The 18030-nt window shown below is 45.2% G+C and overlaps 1 protein-coding gene across 4 annotated transcripts in view; it reads left to right on the top strand.

Moving 5' to 3' along the window:
- The first annotated feature begins 2076 nt into the window (after nucleotides 1-2076).
- Nucleotides 2077-18030, top strand: part of BCL2L11 (BCL2 like 11) — a 45364-nt gene continuing 29410 nt past the window's right edge. For 2 of the 4 annotated variants that reach the window (XM_030921124.1, XM_030921123.1), the window contains exons 1-2: nucleotides 2077-2404; nucleotides 3213-3619. In XM_030921124.1, the coding sequence (XP_030776984.1) occupies nucleotides 2136-2404; nucleotides 3213-3619 (676 nt within the window). In that variant the 5' untranslated portion in view covers nucleotides 2077-2135. The remainder of the gene's footprint in view (nucleotides 2405-3212; nucleotides 3620-18030) is intronic. The other 2 variants (XM_030921125.1, XM_030921126.1) reach the window with 2 other exon arrangements.

Raw genomic sequence — 18030 nt, forward strand, 5'->3', positions numbered from 1 at the left:
GAAACTCAGGGCACAGTGAGGGCGCAAGGCTTCCTGAGACTTTCCACCGCTGGCCCGGCCAGCGGAGGCTGTGACCGGAGCGCCCCCTCTGTGCCGCGCACGCCGCCGCCACAGGGTTGGGGGAGGTGAGCAGGAGGCCAGGGTACACTTCGGGGTGGGGGATGGGAGCGCACATGGCCGCCAGCAGGCAGAGTCACTCCGGTAAACACGCCAGGGACGGCGGCGCGCGCGGGAGGCAACCCAGCGGGGCCACCCCCGCCTTTACCTGTCCGAGCCTGCACGCGCCGGCGGCTGAGGCGCCGAGAAGGCGGAGCTTGCCAGCCCGCGCGCCGGGGCGGGACCTAGCGGGGGCGGGGTCCGCAGTGATTGGGCGCAGGAGCGGGGCCGCCAGCCAGAGCTGGGCTGCAAGGCAGCGCAGGTTTCACTTCGCTCTGCGCCGCCGCCGGGTCTCCAGTTAGTTGGAGGTCTGCGTCCAGCCCGCTGCCGCCGCCGCCACTGCCACCACTCGATTCTTGCAGTCACCCTGCGAACCCTGCCACACTGCGATCGCATCATCGGGGTATTCGGTTCGCTGAGTTCCCGCCGCCACCGCCTCGGCGCTCTTCCCTTGGCCCTTGTTCCCCCAAATGTCTGACTCTGACTCTCGGACTGAAAAACGCAAGGTAAATACCTCCAAATCCCGCGGTGCGGGCCTGGCACCGATGGAAGACTAGCGCTGGAGCCCGAACACCACCACCTACTGCCCGCTTCCCGTGCACGTGCGAGCGGAGACGCTTGCATCTGCCCCGCTTGTCGCCGGCGCGAGGTGGGGATCCGTGTGGGTCGGGTTCCCTCGGGCAGGTTCTCTTTAGAGAAAGGTCGTTCGCGCGGAGCCTGTGGGCTCTTGGCCAAGTGCGGCTTGGGCACTTGGGATGCTGCGCGCGGGCCTGGTGAAGGGGCGCACGTCCGGGGAGGAGGAGAGGCAGCGCGTGCTTTTCGGGATCGGCCTGGGAGCTGAGGACCAGCTCGTAGTACTGGGCTTTGCGCCCAGCCGGAAAGTCTCGCCGCTGGCTCCAGCGCCCCATCAGTAGCGGCCGCGCAGTGCGAGCGTTGTTTCGCGTGTTGGCTTTTTTTGGGCGTGCGGGCCTGTTGCGGAGAATTTCCGGAACTGAGGTGGTGATTTAACTGACGAGACAGGGCTTTTCCTTTTACTCATTCAGGCCAAGGTTTCGGGGCCGCTGTTGCATTCGCTTTCTCAAGCGTACCTGGGGCCCCTGCTTGCTCTGCAGGAGTTTTGCAGACAGTGCCATCCACACGATCCACTGACAGCGAGAGATATAGGTCCTCCCCTGACCACCTGGACCGCGCAGGGGACTAGCCGCGGCCAGCAGAACCTACGCGGTCCCTGGGGCCGGGCTGTCTTAGCGGCTCACGCGTGCCCAAGCACACCCGACCCGGTTCGCGGTGCAGGCTGGCGGCGCCGTGCCCTCTGGGACCTGTTGCCCCAGGGTTGGCGCTGCTGGTGGAGGGCCCAATGGACGCCAGGGCGGAGGATGTGGATTTACTCGATGGTCGCGGACGTGCGCGTCCGTGGCCAGGGGTGGCTCTTCGGCCTTGACTCGTGTCTGCGGCGCACCAGGAGAAAGAGAGAGGAAGTTGTTGGAGAATAATTGCCGCAGCCAGGGCGGTGACGGCCGTTGGGGTCTGCCCCCGACGGGCCAAAACAAGGACAAGTGGCGAGGACTGGGCCTGGCGATGGCCCTGCGGGTCCGGGCGCGGCGCAAGCCCTGCTTTGTCTCCAGGTGACTGGCTGTCCAGAGCGGCGTGAGCTGCTAAGGCTTGTGTCTGGAAGGAGCACAGGGATGGGCAAGGTAGTCGGGCCAGCCGGTCCCCAAATCCTCCGGCGAAGCTGCCGCCGCCGCCACTACTACTGCCCAAGCTGCGCTGGGAGGCGAGTTTGTCAACAATCGCCTCGCCTTTGGCGGCCTGACCCGTAGGCGCCGCCCCCACCGCGGCTGCGGATTGGCTGCGGCGCGGAGCGACCGCGCGCGGACCAATTGGGAGCGCGGGCACCCGGCGCCAGCGGCGCGGGGAGGTCGGCGGTGCCGGCGGCGGCGGGCGCAGAGCGCAAGGGGAGGAGCGGGAGGAGGCGGAGGATGTTCCCGGCGGCTGCGGCCGGGGCAGCGCGGGCCAGAGGCGCGGCGTGCGGAGCCGTCGGCTGCCCGGCGGAGCGCGGCGGCGGGCTGGCGGGAAGGCGCGGGCTCTGCGCTGCGCCGGGTACTCGGAACCCGAGTCCAGAGCTTTGTTTCCTGCGCTGCCTTCGTGGTGACGGTCAGGGGACGCCGGGTCGGGGAAGGGCGCGGGCCAGACGCCCCGGGGCCCGGTCCCGGGCCCGGACGCTACGTTCTGAAGGGAAGGCGCGGACGTGAGTTTCGGCTTGATTGCCTTCTGAGGGGAGGGTCTGTGGGATGAAGGGGGTGCGCACCGGTGTCGCCTAGCCTGCGGACCTAGTTGGAGACTTTGCAGGGGTTGGCTTATTCCCTCCCCCCCCCATTTAGGGGTGTGCACCTAACGGTGCCGCTGCACCTCAGAGAAGTTCTGTCTGGTTCCGTGCGGCGCGCGGTACGGGAGCGGGAGGGAGGAACCGCGGGAGGGAGGGACCACGGGCGGAGAGAGCGCCGGAGCCGGGCCGAGCCGCGCTGGAGTTACAAACTCTATTGTGACGCACTTACTACGACTGACGGCCGCTGCCAAACCTTCCCCAGACTTGCTGCCCTCAGCATTTTCGGCAAACAATGGGGCCGGAGCAGGGAACGCGGCCAGCCGCCTGCAATCGCTGCGTCTGCGCCGGCTCTTATGCTCCAGCGTCCTACCTAACGCCGGGAAGTCAGAGCCGCTGGGAGTTTCTGACTTATCCAAGTCTATCCTGGGCAAAGAGCACACGCGAATAGACTTCAGATTAACTACTTTTCTGGAAACGCGTGTGTGTGTGCACCAGTTCCGCAAGCTGTTGACATTGTTACTGATTTTGTTCGGGGGTACGAAGTTTAATCCCACCCTCTGCCAAAAAAAAAATTATACCTTTATTATTTTAGGTGCAATTTTTTTATTTGCGAGGTTGTCGGAAAAGTATAGAACATGAAGTATTGGGGATTAACCCTAAGAGCTGATTTATTTTATTTATTTATTTTTTTTTTTGCTTAAAATAATCTTAGTTTTTATTTTACTTGCAGAAAAAAAGACCAAATGGCAAAGCAACCTTCTGATGTAAGTTCTGAGTGTGACCGAGAAGGTAGACAATTGCAGCCTGCGGAGAGGCCTCCCCAGCTCAGACCTGGGGCCCCTACCTCCCTACAGACAGAACCACAAGGTAATCCCGAAGACAATCACGGAGGTGAAGGGGACAGCTGCCCCCACGGCAGCCCTCAGGGCCCGCTGGCCCCACCGGCCAGCCCTGGCCCTTTTGCTACCAGATCCCCGCTTTTCATCTTTATGAGAAGATCCTCCCTGCTGTCTCGATCCTCCAGTGGGTATTTCTCTTTTGACACAGACAGGAGCCCAGCACCCATGAGTTGTGACAAATCAACACAAACCCCAAGTCCTCCTTGCCAGGCCTTCAACCACTATCTCAGTGCAATGGGTAAGCAATGCCTGGGTAAGAGGCGGTTGATGTGTGGATGGTTGAATCTGCTTGAAGGCTGTGTGTGGCATTTAAACCCCCCTTTTAAAACCCTGTAACTGATTTATTCCACGTTTTGATGGGAATGGAGGATGTGTCAAACTATCAACCAACTTTTTTTTTTTTTTTTTTTAAGACGAGTCTTGTTCTGTCGCCCAGGCTGGAGTGCAGTGGTGTAATCTCAACTCACTGCAACCTTCACCTCCCGGGTTCAAGCAATTCTCTTGCCTCAGTCTCCCGAGTAGCTGGGACTACAGGCGCGTGCCACCACGGCCAGCTAATTTTTTGCATTTTTGGTAGAGATGGGGTTTCACTGTGTTAGCCATGGTAGTCTCAATCTCCTGACCTTGTAATCTGTCTGTCTCAGCCTCCCAAAGTGCTGGGATTACAGATGTGAGCCACAACGTGTGGCCCAAACCAACATTTTTACAAAGTTATTAACTTTTGTGGCAGTGATGAGTTGAGGTCCAAACATTAGCTCTCAGGTCTGCCTTCATTAAGCAAAAGTGTGTAACCATGACATGTTTTAACCACCACGCTTTACATAGTAATGACATTTTGCTTGACAGGGAACTCATCGTTTACAGAAAATAGCTTAATAATGAAAAGTGTAAAGGAAGATGACAATCACTTTTGAAAATGACACTTTTAAAAAAATGAACGAGTTCGTGAAAGCAGTGCCAACATAGAACCATGAAAATGGTTTGTTTTCTGCTTAAATTCCTCTTTGCACTTACTTGCCCAGAGGGTTTGGACATAGTACTAATCAGATTAAGTTGTCGGTTTTTATTTCAGGGATTAAAGGCAGTTGTAGGGTTTGAACCAAGAGTGGCTAACATAAATACCACAGAGGCCCGCAGCAAAATCATGGAAGGAACTGAGCTGGTGGAGACTGGTAAATTGGAGAGTATTTGCCCCTTCTATGTTTGGGCCACGCCTAATTGTGGCTGTGAGGACATGTGGTCTCAGGGTGGGTTTTCCTATATTGCAAGATAACCCAGGAATGCAAAATTGATGCCAGGATACCCTGTTTCAACATTGACAGCTAATTTAGATTTTGAAAACATTGTACAAGCTGAAAAGAAACATCTGCAGGCTTGATGTGGCCCTTGAACCTCCAGCATGTGACTTTGGGTGCATACTTTGGGTAACCCTCGTGAGGGGCTGAGTCTGTGTTGATCAACTTGCTGTTTCCCACCAATGGAAAAGGTTCATGTCTTGATCAGTAGTCAATCACATTGACCATTCGTCCAGATTAGCTTGCCATCTGTGAACAAGATAGAAGTAAGTTGGTAGAGTTATCAATTAGGAAATCCAGTACAGAGTCTATTATTGTACTTCATGATGAAGGCTAACTCAACAAACCCATCAAAGTAGACACTGGAACAAAATGACATTTCTAAATACCATCTAGCTCTGTTTTCATAGGCTTCAGTGAGGTAAATCGGGCAGGCGTTTGCCCATGTTACAGAATCGGAAAGAACCTCAGAGTGGTGGTCACTTGTCAGAGGTTGGGCACACCTGTAAAGTGGTGGGCAGAAATGACAAACATCCCAGCAGCTACACATGTTGGCTGCACATCTCCTGCCAAATGCCAGGAGGTACTTTTTTAGGGCCCCTCCTTAGGGAAAGGAGCTGGAAGTTTTATTATTGCTGTTACTACTACTCGTGAACTCATTTCGGCCTTAGAAGTTCTTGGTGCTTGTAGTTTTTGTTCTATTCATGAAAATGCTCCCCCATATATGTGATCATTCTTGCTTACTATAACATCCTTGCTTACTAAATGAGTTAACAGGGCTTTATGGTGTGTATCCTGAAACACATGTACTTTGAAGACCTTCTGGAAGCTATTAGCTTTTCACACTTTCACAACAAAAGCTTCACACTTGTGGTTATTAAGCTATTTTCTCTAACCAGGTCCCTTTCAAGCAAAATGCATACATTGTTCTCTGTAGGTGGTAGGTTAATGCATGGAAGTAGTTTCTCCTTCCCTGGAACTGGGAATAGTGGGTGAGATAGTGTATTTTTTAATGTAAAGACAGGAATGAATGCTGTTTTTGGTGATAAATACTGTTTTACAAGCTAATTATAAGTTAAGCACTGTTACTTGACATGAAAGATACAGGGCTTCAAAGATCATAATCTAAATAATTATGCACAGTTAATGGTTATACCTGTAAAGTAAAATAGTGGATCCTGAGGTATAATTTTATAGTATTAGCTACATTTCAGTAGATAGTGTGATGAAGAGTTTAATGCATAGGATTAACTGAGAAGTTACAAGGAGTTTAGTTTAAAGTTAATGTCCCGAGGTAAGTTTTCAGTGTTAAGTTTTTGGAAGATTTGTTTTGGAAGAGGATGAGTTGTGGTTGGGGGAGGAAAGAACTTAGCCAGATGTGAGTTTCTTAAATTGAAGCATAAAATTTACAATTTGTATAGTCCATAATTTTCTGTGGACATTCTACAGTCTTAGTTCATGCCTGAAGACCACTGAAATAATGCTGAGTTCATAAGTGGTTCTCTTGACATTGTTTAGTATTCTTTACTCAACCCTATCCATGAAGTTCTTCAATGAAGCTTTTGATAATTTATTGCAAAATACATTTTTCACAAAGAAGTCATTATGATTGGTTTGAACTAGTGGAACACAAATGTGAGGTTAAAAAGAGGTTCGCCTTAGCCAGGGGCTCCTTTAGCCACAAAGCAGTATTTTGCTCAGCAACTTGGGGTAGAGATCAGTGTGTCTTACATTTTGTTTTTGCATCTTTGTTCTAATGAGAAAGTAAAGTCCTATGAGGAATATATAGTAGTTACGTGTATTAATACTATTTTCATATTTTCCTTATGTCTCTCATTTTTCTGAAGACAGGTTCAAAGAATATATTTATCTGTGGGGCAACAGATACAGTTTTTTCACTTTTCCTCAATTTTAGTCTCCTTACACTCCGGGAGGATTAACTTGACAAATGATACCTTAGTGAATAACTGATGACTTTTATCAAAATCACTCACATGTGTCAGTTTACTGAGTGCCTTTTTAGATGAGTGTTTTATGCCATATGTGTTTTTAATGCAATTAAAGCGTAGTCAGTACACTGAAGTGTAGCTGGTACAATTGAAAATGAGAGTTGAGAAAAGTCAGGATATGGAGGAATGCTCCCTAGTGTCATGTTAGTAAATGTCGTAAATTTTATACTTGTTCCCTGGCACATCAGAATTCACAGATGGGAGTTAATGGCTTTCTTCTTCTTTTTTTTTTCCTCAGTGTCTTGTGGGTACTTCTCTTTTAGCTGGTAATTGTCTGACCCCTCCTTTAGTTTGTGAGCTCCCTGGGCAGGGAATAATGTCCTGCAGATGCTAGCCAGCGCCTGACAAAGAGGAGAAGCCCAGGAGGTGTTGTGAGGCAATCCACCTCTGCCTGTTAGCCTTTCCAAGGAGCAGTTTTTAACTGAGGACAAATAGTCTAAGAAAGCAGGTAGCAAGAAAAAGGTCCTGACCTCTGCTCCACCAAAATGTTTTTAATTACCTGGATCTAGCTGTAAGGTTTACCACATAGTGGTGATAGCTAAGGTCTAGCTCAGCACTGCACAGCAGGGAAGCCACACGCGGCATTAAGCACTTGACATAGGACTAGTCTGAACTGAGTTGTGCTGTCAGTGTTGATACACACTGGATTTTGAGGAAATAAAAAAGAATGCAAAATAGTTTGTTTTCGTATGGGTTACATGGTGAAATGGTATTTTAAATATATAGGTTAAATGAAATATAAACTTGTATTGCAGTTAAAAAAAACACAAAGCATAAAATTTACCACCTAAACGATTTATTTCTAAGTGTACTGTTCAGTAGTGTTAAGGTCACTCATTTTGTTGTGCAGCCAGTCTCCAAAACTTCTTCACCTTGTAAAACAGAAACTCCGTACTCATTAAATAACTCCCCATTTCTCCCTCCCCCCAGCTTCTGACAACCGTCATTCTGTTTTCTGTCTATCAATTTGACAACTTCAGTTACCTTATATAAGTGAAATTTATACAGTATTTGCCCTTCTATAACGGGCTTATTTCACTTAGCATAATGTCGTCAGGGTTTATTTATCTTGCAGAATGTCAGAATTTCCTTCCTTTTTAAGGCTGAAGGTGGTTCCAGTGTGTGTATATCACATATTTCATGGATCCATTCAGCCATCAGGGACACTTGGGTTGCTTCCACTTTTTGGCTATTGTGAGTAGTGCTGCTATGAACATAGGTATGCAAATATCTTTTGGGGATTCTACTTTAAAGTTTTTCGGATATGTACTTGGAAGTGGAATTGCCAGATCATATGGTAATTCTATTTTTAATTTTTTGGAGAACCATCATGCTGTTCTCCATAGAGGCTGTGCCATTTTACATTCCCACCAACAGGGCGCAAGGGTTCCAATGTCTCCACATACTCACCAACACTTTTTTTTTTTCTTTTAACAGTAGTCATCCTAGAGGATATAGGTGATACTTCATTGTGGTTTGGATTTATATTTACTGGCTTAGATTTGTATGTGGTTTGGATTTATATTTACCACCACAGTCAAGATACAGAACAACTCAACCACAGGGATTTCTCATGATACCGTTTTATAGCCACAGCCACCTCTCTCCCTCTTCCTTGAGCATCTAGTCATGCTCATTGGTGATTAAATAAAATGTATTTTAATATTGACTTTCTCTGTTTCTTTCTACCTTTTTAAACGTGGCTACTAGAAAAATGCAAAATTAGGTCTGTGGCTGGTGTTCTGTGTCATCTCAACAGGCTGGCCTCACAGAGAGAGGAGCTGGAGTGTGCAGTGCTGCTCTAGCAAGCAAGACTTGACTTTTCCCACTCAGGGCACATCACTTCCAATAAGCTTACTCCTTGGGTTATTTGGTTGACTTAAGAGAGTGAAAGTGATTAGCCGAATCTTGTGAACATTTTAAATGTTAAATGAGCATTGTCAACAGCGGCATTCTCCAGGCAAATACGGAGTTTTGTTTTACCTCTTTGTTTTACCTCTTTGAAGTCCATGGTATATTTGGACTTCAAAAAGTAGATGGTAGAGCACATGCTTCCTCAGCACCTCCAGGCTGCCTGGAGCCTCACAATAGAGATGTCTTTGAGGGAGTCCCAGCTCTGTTTCTGAAACCCCATAGTTGCTTGTTTGACACCAAGAGAAATACGGAAACTTTTTAGGTCCTAAGTGGGAAGAGAAAGTGCTAGAAGAGAACGATATTCTTCTTTACCAGTTTCAAACACATTAATTGTTAGTTACCCAATTTTAAATTTACATCTTAAAAAAAATTTTTTTTCAGATAATTATAGATTCACATACGTTTATAGGAAATAATGCAAAGAAATCGTATATGCCATTCACCCAGTTTCCTATAGTGGTAACATCTTGCTGAATTATAGTATGCTGTCACAACCAGCAATTTTACATTAACAGAATCCATCTCCCGTATTGAGATTTCATCAGCTTCAAGTGCAGTCCATTTCATGTGTCTGTGAGTGTTTACTTCTATTCAGTTTTATCAAATGTGTAGGTTTGTATGGCCACCACCACAGTCAAGTTACAGAGCAACTCCACCACAAGGATTTCTCATGATACCTTTTTATAGCCACAGCCCACCTTTTTGTCTCTTCCTTGCCCCTGATAACCACTCATCTGGTCTACATATCTGTACTTTTGTCATTTCAAGGATGCTGTATAAGTATAATCATACTGTATGTAACCTTTTGAGATTGGCTTTTTTCACTCAGCATAATGCCCTTGAAATTAATCAGAGATGTTGTGTAACAATAGTGCCTTGTTTTTTATTGCTGAGTAGTATTCCATAGATGATGCACCACAGTTTGCTTAACTATTCATCTGTTGAAGGACACGGTGTTTGCATGTTCTGGCAAGGCCCTGGCACAGCTGGAACTCAGGGAGGATTAGAAGAAGTATTTATTGTACTTTTACTTCTGGTTTTTTTGTTTGTTTGTTTGTTTTTGAGACAAGAGTCTCACTCTGTCGCCCAAGCTGAAGTGCACTGGTACTATCTTGGCTCATTGCAACCTCCAGCTCCCAAGTTCAAGCGGTTCTCCTACCTCAGCCTCCCAAGTAGCTGGGATTACAGGCACGCACCACCACACCCAGCTAATTTTTGTATTTTTAGTAGAGATGGGTTTCACCATGTTGGCCAGGCTGATCTCGAACTCCTGACCTCAAGTGATTGGCCCGCCTTGGCCTCCCAAAGTGCTGAGCCACCACGCCTGGCCCTACTTTTAGCATCTATGTGTTCAGTTTTAGTATATAGAAATACAGTTGATTTTTGTGTGTTGGCCTTCTGTTGTGCAGTTTGCTGAACTCCTTAATTCTAAGAGTTTTTCATAGATTTCCTGGGAGATCTGTATAGTTATGTGATCTGCAAGTAGGGACAGTTTTATGTCTTCTTTCTGATCTGTGTACATTCTTTTTCTTGCCCAGTTGCACTAGCTGGAACTTCTAGTGTTTATGTTGACTAGGAGTGGTGACAGCAAACATCCATACCTTGTCCCCACTCTTAGGGGGAAAGCTTTCTGTTTTTAATCATTAAATATGATGCTAAGTGTAAGTTTTATGTGAGTGCTCTTTAAAAGAATGAGGAAGTTTTAACCTGTATTCCGAGAATGCTGAGAGTTTTTGTCATAAATGGATGGTGTTAGGTTTTATAAAATGTTTCTGTATCCGTTGATGTGAGCCCGTGATGTTAATTTATGTTAACCTGTTGATATGGTGCATTCCATTGATTTGCAATGTTAAGTCTCTCTTGGATGTCTGAGACAAATCCTGCCTGGGCAGGGTCTGTAATTCTTTTCATGCACTGCTGGATTGAATTTGTCGATATTTTGTTTAGAGTATTTGCGCCTAAGTTCTTGAGAGGTGTCTGTTGTTTTCTTTTAAGACTGTCTGGTTTTTATATCAGGACCTTAATTAGTTAGAAAGGGTTCCCTCTTTTATTTTCAGGAAGAGATTGTGTAAAATCGATATTCATTCTTCTCTCAATGTAGAATTCTGTAGTGAAACCATCTAGGCCAGGATATTTTTTGGGGGGGTGGCAGGGGGCATTTAGAGTATAGATTTTTTTTTTCTTAGTTTTTGTAGGACTGTTCAGGTTGTCTGTTTCTTCTCAGTTGAGTTTTGATAGTTTGTAGCTTTTGAGGAATTGGTCCATTTCTTCTAAGTTGTTGAATTTATGAATGTGAAAAGCATTTGTAGTACTCCCATATTTTTAATGGATGCAGGATCTGTTGTCGTAACCCCTGCTTCATTTCTGATACTGGTAATTTGTGTCTTTTTTATCTCTATCAGTCTTTCTAAAAGTTTATCAGTTTTGATTTTTTTTAACCAGTTTTTTGTTCCACTGATTTTTCTCTACTCTCCTATTATTAATTTTATTGTTTATTATTTCCTTCTTCTTGCTTTGTGCTAGGTAGGTTATTTTCCTAGTTTCTTGAGACGGAAACTTGGAATAGTGTTTTGAGACCTTTCCTCTCTTTTCTTCTTATTGTTTTCTCAGAAGAAAACATTTAATACGTATTTACAAACAGAAACACTATCTCGGGCAGCCTCAAGATGAGATGGTAAATCCCTGCATGGTTACCCTCCAGACCCAGGGCTTATGTGCCATAGGGAAAGGGTATATATGCTTCAGAAGGGATGTACAGGACAGTTGCTTAAGGGCAGGATTTATGGTGAGATAATATGAAACTAAGGACAGGATTGACGGTAAGTACATGCTCGTACCCAAGGAACAGTAGATAAAATAGAAATCTTGGAGGCATTCCCAAAACCAGGGTTAATCAGAAGTCAGCACAGCAGATTAGCATCCAAGATGGAGTTGTTTGGCCTCCACACTCCAGCCCCCAGTCTGGCTCTTACAGTCTCATGTGCCTTGCTCTTCTGCCGTAGTCCCTGAGCCTTTAGTGGGTGTGCTTCATTTTGTATAGCTTTACCAGTAGTGTGCCTTGGCAATGGAAAAATAGATCGGGCACAGTGGGATTCCAAATGAAGGAGATTCTCAGGCTTTGACGAATCATTTGCAGTCCTCACAATACCTTGATTCTGGTTTTCTCGGAAGAAGCAAAACAAGGTAAATACTGTTAATATCCACATAAGGATTATAATGAAAAAGAACATGAAGAAAATTAGAACTCAGTTCTTTAGAGACTTGTAGCTGGGAAATAATTCAGGATCCAGTTTGAATTGTAGGCAAGTAATAAAAACTCAAAAATAATGGTTAGGGCTAGAATCTGATAGCAGGTACTATAGTTGTCTTTGGAGCATGTTTTTTTCTCTCCAGTTTCCCCATTCCTGTCAAGGACCAATTTATTTGCAAAATATATGTTAGTCTTATTATATTTAGCCTGATTATTTGCCTAAAGTGCAGCAAGAAAAGTGATTGGCCACGTAGGCTCTTTTTAAGTTGGCTTTGCTGGAATTTTTTCATAAGAAATCTTAGATTGGACTTTTAGAAGCCTCCAGGCTTGAAAGCCAGGCTGAAAATTTGCCACCAAACATTGCCTGTAATACCTACAAATCGGGTGAATTCCGTTCTCCTCGAGGTCCCAAAGTATCTTGAGGTTCTTGGGCCTGTCGGAAAATGACATTCTTTGCTTATCGAAGGTCAGGAACCTTGTAAGGGAACTGTGTAGACAGGTACCAGGCCTGTCTTTTCAAGGGGCTTTTTATTCTTTAAAGCAGTCTGGTCATATCTGAAAATATGCCATTCAGTTAAAGCCTTGTAAAACAACCTGTGTCTCCAATTGCATATAGAACGTACTCTGTACAATTTTAGTTCTTTTAAATGTGTCAAGGTTTGTTTTGTAGCTCAGGATATGGTCTATTTTGGTGACTGTTACAAAAGAAAACAGATTCTTACTGAACTTACGCAAATAACTGTATTGCCATAAAATAAGAATACTCATGAGTAGTTTCCAAATTTTGGAGAACTCAGAGAGAAAGGTAAATTTTGCTCACGAAAGTGTGCTTTACTCAATTATAAGCTATAAACAACTCAAAAGCAAAATGATTTTCTTCAATTAGAATGGCAGCCTTCCAAACAACGTGCTGTCCATTCTCCTTGGAACTGCCATCCGCAAACCAAGCGGCCATGTCTCAGGACCAGAGATGGTGGAGTCTTACCCCCTTTCGCTTCTCTAATGTAAGCATTTATTCAGTGCTAGAAATTTGCTTTTCACCACTACTTAGCTGCATCCCATGTGTTTTGGTATGTTATGTTTTCATTTTCATTGAGTTCTCTCTATATATTTTTAAATTTCCTTTGAGACCTCCTCTTTGACCCTAGGTTATTTAGAAGTGTGTTTTATTCCCAAATCTGTGGAGACTGTCCTGTTTTCTGTTACTGTTTTCTTTCTGATTCTATTATGATCAGAGAGCAAATTTATACTATTTCAGTTTTACAAATGTGTCGAGATTTGTTTTATAGCCCAGGATATGGTCTTTTGATGACTGATCCATGCTGCATGGGTACTTGAAAAAAAATCTGTATTCTGCTGCTATTGGGTAGAGTGTTCATTATGTATATATCATTCAGATCTTATTGGTTGGTTGTGTTGTTCGGTTCTTGTCTGTCCTTGCTGATTTTACTGTCTTGTTCTGTCAGTTGCTGAGAATGTGGTGCTGAAATCCCCAGCTGTTTCCTTTCAGCTCTGTCAGAGTTTGCTTCATGTCTTTTGAGGTGCTGTTGTTTGGAGTTTACACATTTAAAATGTCTTCACGTTGGATCCAATCTTCTATCATTGCTGTAAAATGTACTTTAGTTGGTATTAATAGCACTTCTGCTTTTTTAACATTAATGTATTAATGTTAACATAGTATTACCTTTTTCCATCCTTTCACTTTCAGTCTGCATGTGTTGTATTTGAGGTAAGTTTTTTATATATGGCATGTCTTTAGATAAACCTCTTTTATCTGGTCTGCCAAATCTGTCTCTTACATTGTCTAGAACAGGTACATTTAAGATAAGATATATGTCTAAATGCCTTTTTATTATTTGTCTTCTGTTTCCTCTGTTCCTTGTTTCTTTTTTTGTTTTCTAACCTTCCTGTGGGTTATGCAAACATTTTCTAGGATTTCATTTTGGTTTGTTTGTGGCATTTTGAAATATATTGCTCTGTATCATTTTCTTAGTGGTTGTTCCAGGTATTACAGTATATGTGTGGAATCTATATTCTAAGTCTGCTGGTATCAATGGTCACAGCATTCTATGACGGGAGCTGAAGAATAGAAACCTTACTTTTCTTTAGGCTCGTTTAGCCCCATTTTTCAAATATAATTGTCTAAGTTTCCTCCATGTACATTGAGCACTGAATGAGTTGGTGGTGTCGTTTTTGCTTCAACCATCAAATATGATTTAAGAAAGTACTGTTGGTCTACTAATAGTCACTCCCATGTTTCCCCTTCCAATGTTCTTTCCTTTCTGAAGTTCTAAGCTTTCTTCTTTTGTCATTTCCTTTCCATTTAGAGAACTTCCTTAGTTCTTTAATGATAGGTCTGTTAGTAACAACTCCTCTGAGTTCTCCTTCCAGGAATGTCTTTATTTCCCCTTCAGTCCAGAAGGATATCTTCCCTGAAGATAGAATTCGCCGTTAATGTATCTTTCAGTACTTGGAAAACATGCCACTTTCTTCTGGCCTCTGTGGTTTTAGATGAGAAATCCCTTGTCATTTGAATTGGTGTTCTCAACTAAGTTATGTATCATTCCTATGTGGCTGCTTTCAAGATTCTCTGTCTTTTAGTATTAAGAGGTTTAATTGTGATGTGTCTTGTCATGGGTTTCTTTGGGTTTATCCTTTTTGGGGTGCACTCAGCATCTTGAATCTGGAGTTTCACGTTTTATGCCAGGTTTGGGAAGTTTTCAGCCATTATGTCTTTAAATACTTTTCCAGTCCCTTCCTCTCCTTTGGAACTCCGATGATAAGAATGTTAGTGCGTTTGTTAGTCTTGTAAGTCCCTGAGACTGTTCATTTTTTTCCAGTATATTTTCTGTCTCTTCAGATTGAGTAAATTCTATTGATTTTGCCTCATATTCACTGATTGTTTTTAAACTTATGTTTAATTATATTTTTCAATTCTATGATATCTGCCTGTTTCTACTAGGTAAGTTGGAAGTTCAGATTCCTCCTTGGCCTTGCTGGTACTTTCCAAGCAAAATAGGGGCCCCAGTGCACACTGCTTTATTGTGTCCAATTGTTGGGGGAGGTGTGTAAGCTTGGCTCCCTCAGCCACTGCTGACACCAGGAAGCAGGGAGACCATAGAGGGCTGCCTCACACCTTGTTTCTGCAGAGTAGAGGGAACTCAGCTTCCCTCTGCCCCCCCCCCCCACCACCACCAGGGGTGGGGGAGTCGGGTACAACATGCCAACCGGGCCCACTTTCCATTACCTGATTCTCCCTCTTTAATGCTGGGTCGGGGAGTTCTCTTTTGTTCTCTTTAATTAGTCAGATAGGGTGGAGACTTAGTACCCACTGGGTGCCCAGACACCCAAGGCTAGGGCTGGGAGAGCCGGTGGGCCCATGAACCTTGTTTTGCACTGTCTGGTTCAGTGGGTGGATGTAATGTCATGTCAACTAACTAATCCCACCTTGTGCCCACACCTTGCTGTTTAGTAGAGGTGGAGGCTTAGCTCACTGCTCACTGCTCAGCCCCACTAATGTTACCCTGGGAGGGGAGTTAGATAACTGTCCTACTAACGCTGCTCTGACAAGGCAGCCGGATCACCTCTGCCTGCTTCTGCCGGCAGGATCTGGGAGATTGGCCTGCTGACACCATCTGGTGGTGGAATGAGAGCACCTCTTGCGTCCCCTGGCTGGAGATGGGCTGGAAGATCAACTCCCCACTCTGGCCATGCTGTGCTGTGGAGCTGCTGCCAGGGGTGTTGTGGTTTTCCCATTGCTATTTGGCCTGGAGTAGGGCAGGAATCATGAAGTGGTTTTCTGTTGTTAGGTCACCCTCTTTTCAGTCCCTTGGCGATGGAGAAGAGGCCTCCCATGGAGCTGTTATCTACGCCTCTTGGAGAGGCGCAGTTGGAGGTTTCTTGTGCAGCATGCTGTCCAGGATACATGGGAGTGAGGAAAATGGCATACTCCCTGTCCGTCATCCCTCAAGTCCTGAGGTCCCCAGCAGCCCATCCTATTTCCCACTTCAGTTTTCCTGGGCCTGCTGGTTGTGTTCTGTCTAGGGTTGTCTGGTGTTCTGTCTCAGGTCTTCAGTTGGGAGAGGAAGGACCTGGGGAGATGGCTTCTCCACCTCAGTGGAACTAGAGATCTATAGCTTCCTTTAAGTGTTTATGGTGACTATTTGTCTTAGTCCCTTTGAGCCGCTCTGAAGGAATACCTGAGACTGGGTGGCTTATAAACAACAGAATTTTATTTCTCACAATTCTGGAGGGCGATAAGTCCAAGACGAAAGCAGGTTTGGTGTGTGGGGTGAGGGCCACTTAGACGGCACCTTCGAGCTGTGTCCTCGAGTGATAAAAAAGGTGAGGGTTTCTCTGGGGTCTCTTTTGTGAGCTCTCTAATCCCATTCCAATGGCCCCACCTCCTAACACCCATCACCTTCAAGGTCAGGTTTCAGCGAGAGTTTTGGGAGGATGTAACATTCATACCATAGCAGTATCAATTGGCTCTGACTGCAAAGACTACTCTGAATTTTAGAAGTTACTTCTTTCACTCTTTCTTTTTACTCTCTATATGGAATAACAGACTTACAATGATGGAAAGATATTTAGCTGTGATCCAGGCTACCTTTTTCAGATGATAACCATAATATCTATTGCTGTAACTCTACTGTGTGTGACTCTCGTGGTGTGCCCATAGGGCGTGCTCTGTGCTGCTTTCAAACATCACTCCTGAAAATGTCTGGGTAACCCAAGTCTGATTTTACATGCCTTAGGGGGGACTTCTTACTAAAGATTCTGACTTGTTTTATATTTAGGGTACTTGTGGTAGGTTTAGAGATGTACACCTAATTGCCAATTGATTGCTGTACATTCTGATGCCTTGCTGCTTGACCTACTTTAAAACCATTAAATCTGATCATTGGCCCAGTCTCCACATACCCCATGTCTGTGGTCATCCTGCCTTGTCACAGGACTCGCTATGAACCACCACCTCTCCCTACCCGTCTCCACCTCCCACACCAGAATTAAGTTGTCTCCATTCCTTCTTTGTTAGGCCAGCCTCAGTCTCTCGATGTATCCTTCATGTGATGACATTTCTAGCCTAATCCACCTCTGGTCCCTGCTCGGTCAATGGCTGAGACTTGTGGTGGAACATCTGACCTCAGACTGCCTTCCTTCTCTGCAAGTCTCATCACACTGTGGACAGAAGCCAAACACCTGTCCTTGGAGACCTCACAGGCTTGCTCCTGTGCTGGATGTAAGCTCTGTGCATTGCAGGTACAGAGCAGAAGACGTAACATTCCCTTTTTTTTTTTTTTTTTCAGGAAGTGCTAGCAGAAACATACATGCAAGGGGGTTCATCACAGCATTGTTTATACAGCCAAACGACTATCCTTGGTCCTCTAATGGAAGGGGAGAATATACATTATTTTGCCCCTTTTTTTGGCAGACTGGTGCTGTCTTCATGGTGTTAAAAAGAATAATGGCATAGGGGAAATGCCTGTTTGCCTGATGTTAAGTTTTAAAAAACTGAAAGATTATTTATGATAGTCTAGTATTAAAGAAGTTCATTGGCATGTCAAAAATATAAGAATACATTAAATTGTCAGTACTGAGTATTGTTGTATTCTGGTTACAGGTGGTCTTTTCTCCCTTTTTTCTTTCACCCAGAGTGGTGCAATGATCTTAGCTCACTGCACCCTCCACCTCCCAGGTTCAAGCGATTCTCCTGCCTCAGCCTTCCGAGTAGCTGGGATTACAGGCACCCACCACCACGCCCAGCTAATTTTTGTATTTTTAGTAGAGACGGGGTTTCACTATGTTAGCCAGGCTGCTCTCGAACTCGTGACCTCAAGTGATGTGCCCAGCTCAGCCTCCCAAAGTGCTGAGATTACAGGTGTGAGCCACTGCTCCTGGCCACAGGTGGTCTTTTCTGTGTGCCTTTGTGTATGTATGCAATTGTCATAACTAGTATTATGTTTATAATCAGAACAAATTTAGTAAATACTACTTACTAAAACTTTGGCTGTTTATAATTTTAATCTTTGTCTTTGGCATTCCCAGCAGCCTGTCACTGGGCATGCGTACCTTGTTTGTGTGATTCAGTGTTAACCGTTATGTCTTTTGCATTGGTAAACATTTTGTCCAGGCTGATCAAGCTTTGGTCCCATCAGGACCATCACCGAAAGTACTCCGG

Source organism: Rhinopithecus roxellana, chromosome 17, assembly GCF_007565055.1.
Source record: "Rhinopithecus roxellana isolate Shanxi Qingling chromosome 17, ASM756505v1, whole genome shotgun sequence".
Classification (NCBI taxonomy): Eukaryota; Metazoa; Chordata; class Mammalia; order Primates; family Cercopithecidae; genus Rhinopithecus; species Rhinopithecus roxellana.